Source organism: Brassica napus, chromosome C9 (genome assembly GCF_020379485.1).
Source record: "Brassica napus cultivar Da-Ae chromosome C9, Da-Ae, whole genome shotgun sequence".
Lineage (NCBI taxonomy): Eukaryota > Viridiplantae > Streptophyta > Magnoliopsida > Brassicales > Brassicaceae > Brassica > Brassica napus.
In genome coordinates, this window is record NC_063452.1 from 51,681,617 (window position 1) to 51,692,247 (window position 10,631).

Below are 10,631 nucleotides of genomic sequence, written 5' to 3' on the forward strand. Positions count from 1 at the left end.
CTGCAAAAATAAAGAAAATGTTAATGAAATACAGATCATGTATGAAAAAAGAGTTTGAGTTAATACCTGATTCCGCAACCACTTAATAAAGTGTTGATCTTTCCTTTTGTCTACGTCACTTGTGGATATACCAGGAAATGTTTCTTCGACTTGAGAAACAAATAGGCTGTAAAATCACATTTTATATGAATGAATCTCTCGCAATTATACAATTAATTATACTTATATGTGTTTCGAAGTGTCAATATATGTTACCTTTCAAAATAACGCATCAATGGATCTTCGCAATTGAGTAGAATATAGGTGTGTGCACTATGAGTGTCTTGTTCACTCGACCACCAAACCTCTTTAGACTTCCCACCGAGTCGCCCAATCTGGCTAAAGATGTCTGGAACACCAGCAACTGCATATGTTGGCGCAACACCACCATCATCATATCTTCTTGGAGCTCTTCTCCGGGTACGTACTTTTGACGCAAAGTAGTACGATGTGAAGTGAGAAACTTCTTCCGTCAAACTTCCAGCAATTATAGAACCTTCAACTTTGGCGAGGTTCTTTGCTTTTCCATTCAAATATTTCATGGCTCGCTCATACTGATACATCCATCCGTAATGTACAGGTCCACGAAGCAATGCCTCATATGGGAGGTGGACAGCTAGATGCTCCATGACGTCAAAAAATCTGGGAGGAAATATCTTCTCCAAGTTGCACAATAAGATGGGAATGTTCTTTTGAAGCTGTTCCACAACTTCTTCTTTAAGAGTGCGTGTGCTCAGATCCCTGAAAAATGCTCCAATGCCTTTTATATTCCAAAAAAAATTAAACACATTGTTAGTCATATATTATTTTTTAAATTATTGTGATATAATACACTACGTACCTGCAAGTGCTTCATGTACATTTGTTGGAAGTAGCTCCGCAAATGCAAAGGGCGGTGGTCGTTGCATAAAGACATGACAATCATGACTCTTCATCCCAGAGAACTTTTGACCCTTTTCAACACATCTAGAGAGGTTCGAAACATACCCATCAGGGAACTTCACTTCTGATGCAACCCAGTTGAACAACACCGACTTCTTTTCTGAAGATAATCTGAATATCGGAACGGGAACTTGTCCATTGCTTTTAATATGTAACTCGCTTCTTGAGCAAATATCCGGCAAGTCCAACCTCGATTTTATGTTGTCTTTTGTCTTCCCTGGGACATTCAATATTGTATTCATGATGTTCTCAAAGAAATTCTTCTCTATATGCATCACATCGAGGTTGTGGCGCAGAAGAAGATCCTTCCAATATGGCAACTCCCAAAATATACTCTTCTTGTGCCATTTGTGATGAACACCATAAGAATCAGACATATTACCGGGGACATGCCAATTACCACCCCAACGAACTATTTCGTTAGCTCCATAGTAGTCGATTTGCGCTTCAATTTGTTCTCCAGTTAGATATGGAGGAGGAGTGTCTTTCACAACCCTTTTGTGCCTAAACAAATTCTTGTTTCTTCGGTAAGGATGACCAATGGGAAGAAATCGACGGTGACAATCAAACCAACTTGTCTTCCTACCATTCTTCAGTTGAAACGCATATGTCGTTCCATTACAATATGGACAAGCTAATCTCCCATGTGTAGTCCATCCAGACAACATCCCATAGGCAGGAAAATCACTTATGGTCCACAAAAGTATCGCTCGCATCGTAAAATTCGTCTTCGTTGAACAGTCATACGTCCTCACCCCTGTTGACCACAAATCCAACTCTTTTACCAGTGGTTGTAGGAAAACATCCAGGGACCTTTTTGGATGGTTCGGACCAGGTATTAAAATGGTCAAGAATAGCAACTCCCGTTGCATGCACATCTCCGGTGGCAGGTTGTATGGAGTAAGAAAGACTGGCCACAATGAATATTGTCTCCCTGACATTCCGAACGGACTAAATCCATCTGTGCATAGTCCGAGATACACATTCTGGATATTGCTAGCGAAATCCAGATGTACTTTGTTGAAATGTTTCCAGGCTCTTGCATCTGATGGATGAGTCATCTCACCATCCGTCTGAGTATGCTCGGCATGCCATCTCATCTTTCCAGCAGTCTACTCTGATTGATACAATCTTTTCAATCTGTCTGTAACTGGTAGGTACCACATCCTTTGGTACGGTACCCTATTACGTCCCCGTCCTTGCGGCTTGAATCGTGGATTCTTGCAGAATCGACATTCTTCTAGCTTCTCATCATCTCCCCAATAGATCATGCAGTTGTCGATGCAAACATCTATCATCTCCGAAGGCAACCCAAGACTATAAACCAGTTTCTGAATCTCATAATAAGAATCAGCAGACACATTGTCTTCCGGCAAATACTCTTTAAGCAAGTCCGCCCATTCGTTCATGCAACTTTCAGGTAGATTGTGATCAGTTTTAATATTCATCATTCTAGCAGCTAACGACAATTTAGAGAGACCTTCTCTACAACCACTGTAAAGTGGTTGATTCCCGCGTTTAACATTTCGTAAAACTTTTTTGCATCTATATTAGGTTCTTCATCTTCATCATGAGCTACAAATGCATCAGCTACCATATCATGAACTCTATCATAATCTACCATCTCCTCCTTATGGTAACTATGTTCATTATGCAAATGATGATCAACCGGTTCTTTTTCCTGAAAATTGCTATTACTACTACTAGCTTCATTCTGATCATAATTAAAACCTTCTCCATGTTGAAACCAGATATAGTAATTTGGCGGGCAACCTCTATTTATTAAATGCTTCCAAACATTTTCACGGTTTGCCGTTTCGAATTATTGCATTTCCGACAAGGACAGAACATCTTACCACTTTCTTGGGCGAGCGGTGTTGAATCTGCTTGATGCATAAATGTCTCCAGACCCGCAAGGTATTCTTTCGTCACTCTCCCGTTAGCATCTCTATGCATATACATCCACTTCCGCAACTCGTAAATAGTCCCGGAGCCAGCCATTTTTTTTTTCTTTCACGTTTTTTGTTGTTGGTGTGTTTAAAATGATGTTCAAACATCCATATTTATAGGAAATTTCGAATCTGGTTGTTGTAATTTTCCTATGAATTTACAACGAAAATTAATTAGGTGGCAGAAAAAAAACGTGTAACACCTACAAAGTTGGTGGATTCAAAATTTTCTCGCTAAATACACGTAAACTATTTCCTCGTAAATAACACGCAAAGTTTACGTCGTATTTACGAGGAAATAGTTTTTCCTCGTAAAATACTCGTTAAATTACATCCACTTTACGATGAAACACTTTTGTCGTTACGTTACGAGGAAATAACGATGACTTTAGTTTTTCACGTAAGTTCCTCGTAAAATCGACGTAAATTTACGAGGATTGTTTTTCCTCGTTAAATTTCCTCGCTAAGTATGTGTTTTCTTGTAGTGCGAGGAAATTCCGACGGAATTCCGATGCCAACGGCTAGTTCGTCAGAATTTCCTCGGAATTTTGTAAAATCCCCCAACGGCTCTCCAACGGCTATAATATTTCCTCGGAATTCATCGGTTTTTTCCGAGGAACACATATTTCCTCGGAATTTCCTCGGAATTTCCTCACAATATTCCGACGGATTGATATTTCTTCGGAATTTCGTCGGTATATTCCGAGGAAATTCCGAAGAAACCAAATTTTGTGTTTCCTCGGAATTTCCTCGGAAATTCCTCGGGATATTCCGAGGATTTCATTTTCCGTCGGAATGTCCGTCAGAATATCGCTGTTTTCTTGTAGTGGGAGACACGAAAGAGATCATAACGTGATATGCCATACCAACTCGTAGACAGCACGTCACTGCTAGGCACATTTCTTCACTTCTTTATTTGCACACCATGTCATTGATTATATGACCACTTTAACTTCTAACTAATCAACATTAAAATGTAATACTTCGTGGAATTCTTCTTTTATACCGGGGACAAAATAATAATCTACATGCTACGCTACTTCTATATCTTCCATCAATACCTCAACAATTACCCGGTGATTACTTTTTAATCACTTAAATATGATGCATGTAAGCATCGGAATATCATAGGAAAATTATGTTGAATGTATTATAGAACTGTGTACCTAGACTTTTGGAAAGGAAGAGGAAAAGATCAACGTAAAACGCAGATACAAGTTTCACACGATAAGACCAAAATTAATATATTATCCAAGAGCAAGACCTGCAATCACAACGTCCCTAATCAGTCAGTCGTACATTGTTATGACTTTCATCAACGTTCTTCGAAATATAAAGGTATGAACATCAACATTTATCAATACTTATTTTTGTTTTGGTAATTAGGTAGGTTTATAAACAAACAGTAAAACTAATAATGAGATCCATAGTGGTCAAATGGATCTCACCAAACCTAGTCCTGAAGAAATCTTTAACCAATATTGACACAAACTTTGTTGTTGTTTTTTGGAGACATCCATTCACAAAAGCATATAACACAAGGTCTAGTAATCTTGGACTCTACACAATATTCCTTTAACTACTCCTCATTTGAGATGGTACGAAAGAAATGAACTCACTTGGAAATGAATTTATTGATATATGATAATCTGATTGTAGCAAACCATCTAGCTGGTTGGGAGATTTTGGCTCAGGTATGAGTTTCAAAAAGGCCGATCTATAATAGTTGAGATTAGATTCCCTGATGATCCTGAGTGGGTGATATCCAGAGAAGTCATTGAGTTTTGGAGAAGTAAAAGAGAAGTTGAGTCTACTCCTCATGAAGAATGATGTTGAAACCCAAGTCTCCAATATTCTGGCCCGAGCTCACCACCAAGAGAGCCTCGTGCTTTAGCAAGCTAAACTAGCTTAAGAATTGCGCGGGATAAATGTTATATATAAAACTAATTTCTATCTACTATTATTTATTTGTATTTATTTACGTATTATGTATATAATTAAATTAGAGTAAAGACATAAATCAAAACAATACATCTTGTTTATTTACGATATTTTTAGGGTAAATAAATAAAAAAATCATTTATTTATTTTATATGGTATATAACTAAATTTCAATAACATGGACATAGATATACAGTATATTTTAATAGAAATATTTTATATTTTAAGAATTCATATTCATATGATAAACACAAAATTTCTAATGTGCGATTTTTTTAATGCAAATTTCAAAATTAAAATATTAAGGTTTCAATACTTTTTCAATACAAATTTAGAAATTTTCATATTTAAGTATTATTCTATGTTATATAGTTTAATTTTAAACTATATTATTATATAATATGAATGTCTAGTAAATGAGACTTCATATTTATACTATTTATGATCATTTGTATTTTGTTATTACCAAAAAATGTTAAACCATTGATCACAAAATTTTAGTGTGAGCCATTTAACGTTTTTAATCATTTATAGTCGTTTTAAAAATTCAAAATATAACATATAAAAAATTTAATTTTTTATTATATAGTTAATGTGGTTGTCTAATATTTTTTAATAATATAAAATTAAATAAAAAAGAGTTAAAATACAAAAATTATTATCAAATATTTATTATTCATAATCATTAATTTTCATATATACGTTAATCATATTAGACAATTCTGTAGCTTTTATTTAAGGAAAATGTGAGAATATTCTTTTGTACACTATTTATCAATTTAATAGTTAATTTAATAAAAAATATAATATAAACTAAGATGGATCAACCTATTTCTCTAAGAATTTTGAATTTCATTCTTGTGGTGATACGTGGATACAAAATAATGTTGTAATGTTTCTCAATTAATATATAAGGGATTTTGATGGCTTTCATCAAAAACTAAGTGCTTACATGTGTTTGTTTAGTCCTTGAACATTTGCCTCCCTCTTCATTTAGTTCTTACATTAAAACCGTGATTTAATTAGGGTGGTTCTGCATACCAAGATGGATTTGTACCTGTATACAACAATTTAATTCCGATATTACTGTGTTTCCAACGAAATGTTATTATGTTGTTGTATATATACACACACCTCGTAGAACCTCTATAAATTAATAATGTTAGGAATTTTAAAATTTTATTAATTTATAGAAATATTAATTATTTTTTTTTCTCTTTTAGATTTTTTCTATTTTTATTAATAAAATAAGAAAATATTTGATTCTATCGTATATAAATTACTTAAATTTGACTTTCATATTATTTTATTATCTTATTTGGTGTATATTTTTATGTTTCATAGAATTGTTATGTGATTTTGGATATAATTTTACTAAATATTATCAAAATATATTAAAATATTAAGAAAATAAAAGTATTTTCATTGTAAATATAAAACCAACAATATATGTTTAGTTTGTACCTATATAAAAAAATATATAGATATAGATTATTAATTTATGATTTTAATGGGACTATATCTTTACATGAGTTTTAAAAACAATATTATCTTATTATTTTATCGATTTGTGTCATAGTATTTCACACCGGTCCAAGTTGGGACCGACGAAATTTATTAATTTATAGAGATTATTAATTTATCGAGTATTAATTTATAGAGGTTCTATCTACTGTATATGCCAATGTCTGAGGTAATCCTCATTCCATAGTACTCCATCCGTTTTTCAATATAAGTTGTTTTAGAGAAACTTTTTTTTTCCAAATTATATGTCGTTTTCGATTTTTTATGTAACATTTATTAATAATTAATGTTATCTGACGAATGATAATATATCTTCTATTTTTCTATTGGTTAAATTGTGATTAGATAAATAATTAATGATGTTTTGTTTAGAAAATATAAGAAATTAATGATTTTCTTAATCTATGTATATAGCTGTAAAACGACTTATAGTAAAAAACAAAGGGAGTATCATTTATATGTATATTAATTATAAAACATTCAGTAGAGTACTTAATCAATTCTTTATTTCAATCATCTTAATTTTAGTTGACTATCTATAAACACGTCTTAAATAAATTCGTTATGAAAATTAATTGTTCTTATTTAATTGAGGAATCAATTTGTTCACATTGTGTTGAATAGCAAATGCTCGATTTTTGAAAAAGTTGCAGGCATGTACTGATGTGCACCCAACACTTGGAGAAAAGAATTTTCAAAAAAAAGATCCAAAACGCATAAGGGCAAATTGGTAAAACTAGGACCACAGAGAAAACGCGAAAACCCTAAAGCTCGTAGCTATAAGTACCTTCGTTCATTTCAGTCTTAGGGTGTGCTCTCATTTCAGTTTCGTAGCCGCAAGTCCTCTTCTCTGATTCTTACTTGCAGGTGAGAAAAGTTCTCTCTGTAGATTTACGATCTTCATTTCTTGGAATTATTGATTTTGTTTCTGTATTATTGTATATATCTCCGTTGCTCAGATCCTTATGATAAGCTCTATGTTGACTGTGATTATCGCTTGCTAGATGCTGTTTAACTGTTTCGATTCTGGAGTTTAAGATCTGTTTATTCATCGATCTATTATTAGATTACGATGATTCTGATGAAATCGTACTGAGAATCGTCTTGTTTACTCTTTAGATTTTACTTTTTTTTTTCACATCATATCTCTGAATTTTTGAAAATCTGGTATGCTAGTAGCTTCGCGTACTGCTACGCTGTATAATCATCGGGATCTACTGTTTTAGTGTTGTCTTGATTTGTGTTGTTGAATCATTCATTTGATGCGTAATGTTAATTATGTTACATGTTTAGTTAGATTTAATGTATTATCGCTGGATCTTTATTTCATGATTTTATTTTCATAGATTTTTGTAAGATTTTGCATCAATTGATCCTTATTGTATTGTTGATTTAACTTGTACTTGTTCTTGATGTGAATTGTTTAATTGTTCTTGTTCTAATGGTTTGATCTCTTTTTTTTTTATCATACAGCTATGGGTAAAGAGAAGTTTCACATCAACATTGTGGTCATTGGCCATGTCGACTCTGGGAAATCGACCACCACTGGTCACTTGATCTACAAGCTTGGTGGTATTGACAAACGTGTCATCGAGAGATTCGAGAAGGAAGCTGCTGAGATGAACAAGAGGTCTTTCAAGTACGCTTGGGTGTTGGACAAACTTAAGGCCGAGCGTGAGCGTGGTATCACCATTGACATTGCTCTCTGGAAGTTCGAGACCACCAAGTACTACTGCACGGTCATTGATGCCCCTGGACATCGTGATTTCATCAAGAACATGATTACTGGTACCTCCCAGGCTGATTGTGCCGTCCTCATCATTGACTCCACCACTGGTGGTTTTGAAGCTGGTATCTCCAAGGATGGTCAGACCCGTGAACATGCTCTTCTTGCTTTCACCCTTGGTGTCAAGCAAATGATTTGCTGCTGTAACAAGGTGAGTTAAATTCTCGTTTTTGTATATTTATTGTAATTGTATTGTGGTTTGTTGCTAACGAGTGTGTTTTATTTATCTTGGTCTCAGATGGATGCCACTACCCCCAAGTACTCTAAGGCTAGGTACGATGAGATCATCAAGGAGGTGTCTTCCTACTTGAAGAAGGTTGGGTACAACCCTGACAAAATCCCATTCGTCCCCATCTCTGGATTCGAGGGTGACAACATGATTGAGAGGTCCACCAACCTTGACTGGTACAAGGGACCAACTCTCCTTGAGGCTCTTGACCAGATCAACGAGCCCAAGAGGCCCTCAGACAAGCCCCTCCGTCTCCCACTTCAAGATGTCTACAAGATCGGTGGTATTGGAACGGTGCCAGTGGGACGTGTTGAGACCGGTATGCTCAAGCCCGGTATGGTTGTGACCTTCGCTCCTTCAGGGTTGACCACCGAGGTTAAGTCTGTTGAGATGCACCACGAGTCTCTTGTGGAGGCACTCCCAGGTGACAACGTTGGGTTCAATGTTAAGAACGTTGCTGTCAAGGATCTTAAGAGAGGGTATGTTGCATCCAACTCCAAGGATGATCCTGCCAAGGGTGCTGCCAACTTCACATCCCAGGTCATCATCATGAACCACCCTGGTCAGATCGGTAACGGATACGCCCCAGTCCTCGATTGCCACACGTCCCACATTGCAGTCAAGTTCTCTGAGATCTTGACCAAGATTGACAGGCGATCTGGTAAGGAGATCGAGAAGGAGCCCAAGTTTTTGAAGAATGGTGATGCTGGTATGGTTAAGATGACTCCGACCAAGCCCATGGTTGTCGAGACTTTCTCAGAGTACCCACCATTGGGACGTTTCGCTGTCAGAGACATGAGGCAGACCGTTGCTGTTGGTGTCATCAAGAGCGTTGACAAGAAGGACCCAACCGGTGCCAAGGTGACCAAGGCCGCAGTGAAGAAGGGAGCAAAATGATGAGACTTCTCTCGTCTTTGTGTTTTCTTTGCTTTAAAAAAAAAACTTTGATGGCGTTTGAGCCTTTGTTCTTTTATTTTCTGTTACTTTCTCATCTCTACCTCCTTTTTATTATATCTCTGAGACTTATGGGTTACAATTATGCAGTTTCTGGATAATTTTGCCTAGTGTTTCGTTTTGCTACAAATTAATTTTCTTTGTTATTGAATGCCTTGTTAAGTTGCTTCTTTTTGATTTAGCCTAAACCCAGCCATGTTCTGTCGTTTAAAGGAACTTCAGAGCATCTTTGTTTGAGAAACCCGTCCGAGACACTCGTCATTTTCTTGTTCATCAATAATACCCAAAAGAGTATTTAATGAGTAAAATATTAAGGATACGCATTGTTAATGATGCTCTAACAAATTACAATGCTTTTGAACCAAAAAATAGTTTTAACAACGATAAGCAAACAAACTTCAAAATTAATTAGCCTTGACTAAATAAATTATTAAAGTTCACGAGCGGTTATCCAGCTAAGAACTAAAAACCAAAATAAAGAGGGATGATGCCAAAAGAGGCAGCAAGCACCAAAACATCACCACACCAAGGACAAATAAACGTGTCAACAACAACAGTGGAAACATTCAGGAATATTTTTATTGATTTTTTGATCTGCAGTTTTACAACAAGCAACATCTCAGTGAGATCTAAGAGAGTTTTGGGGGTTTCTTTTAGGCAGCTTTAGCTGTGTGAGAAGAAAAGCTCCATGACCCTAGATCTTGGAATAAAGCAACTAGATCTCTAACATCTTCACTCTCTCTCATCTCTTGGAGCCATAATTGCTCATGGAATCTCTCCACACCCATTTCTTCTTCTGCACCATTTCTCCTGGATTCACCTTTGCCTTCTGATCTCCTTTTCTTCTTCATCACCTTCCTCCTCTTGTCATGATCTGCCATTCTTCAACATAAAAAGAAGAGAAACATAAGTAAAAAAAAAATAAACAGAGGAGATCTCAAGAAAAAAGATGAAGAGAGGAAACATATTTTACTCTTTGGTGAGAGATAGCTGCCGAGAGATCCCAGAGATGCAAAGAGGGAAGCCATAGTTGCCACTAAGAGTTGTTGAAAGCATTTCTTTTTCTCTGTAGATTCAAGAATTTGGGAGAGACCTAAAGAAAGAGAAACAAAAGACGATATATTGAATTGGGAAAGGATTAAGGAGTCTATAGATTATATATTGTCGTACCATGTAGTTAATACTATCCACTTTGGTATTGTAATACACGAGATATAAGACTTTTGTCTTGTTGTCTGTGCAATTAATTAGTAGTAGCAGTAGGTAT

The 10,631-nt window shown here is 35.6% G+C and overlaps 2 protein-coding genes across 2 annotated transcripts; one reads left to right on the forward strand and one right to left on the reverse strand.

Annotated features, from left to right (window-relative positions):
- Nucleotides 1-7,046: 7,046 nt before the first annotated feature.
- On the forward strand, nucleotides 7,047-9,510 carry LOC106400771 (elongation factor 1-alpha 1). The gene is made up of 3 exons (XM_013841158.3): nucleotides 7,047-7,262; nucleotides 7,869-8,332; nucleotides 8,420-9,510. Exons 2-3 carry the CDS (start codon nucleotides 7,871-7,873, stop codon nucleotides 9,305-9,307), a joined length of 1,350 nt encoding a protein of 449 aa, XP_013696612.1. The 5' UTR covers nucleotides 7,047-7,262; nucleotides 7,869-7,870; the 3' UTR covers nucleotides 9,308-9,510.
- A 411-nt stretch (nucleotides 9,511-9,921) lies between these two features.
- BNACNNG38770D lies at nucleotides 9,922-10,631 on the reverse strand. Its single transcript, XM_013839948.3, has 2 exons — nucleotides 10,338-10,631; nucleotides 9,922-10,246 (listed from the first exon to the last, which is right to left on the reverse strand). Exons 1-2 carry the CDS (start codon nucleotides 10,418-10,420, stop codon nucleotides 10,018-10,020), a joined length of 312 nt encoding a protein of 103 aa, XP_013695402.3. The 5' UTR covers nucleotides 10,421-10,631; the 3' UTR covers nucleotides 9,922-10,017.

Coding starts and splice junctions, on each gene's coding strand:
- BNACNNG38770D (XM_013839948.3), bottom strand. CDS start 10,420: ATGCTTTCAACAACTCTTAGTGGCAACTATGGCTTCCCTCTTTGCATC. Junction 10,247..10,337: donor CAGCTATCTCTCACCAAAGA/GTAAAATATGTT, acceptor TTTATGTTGAAG/AATGGCAGATCATGACAAGA.
- LOC106400771 (XM_013841158.3), top strand. CDS start 7,871: ATGGGTAAAGAGAAGTTTCACATCAACATTGTGGTCATTGGCCATGTC. Junction 8,333..8,419: donor TGATTTGCTGCTGTAACAAG/GTGAGTTAAATT, acceptor TCTTGGTCTCAG/ATGGATGCCACTACCCCCAA.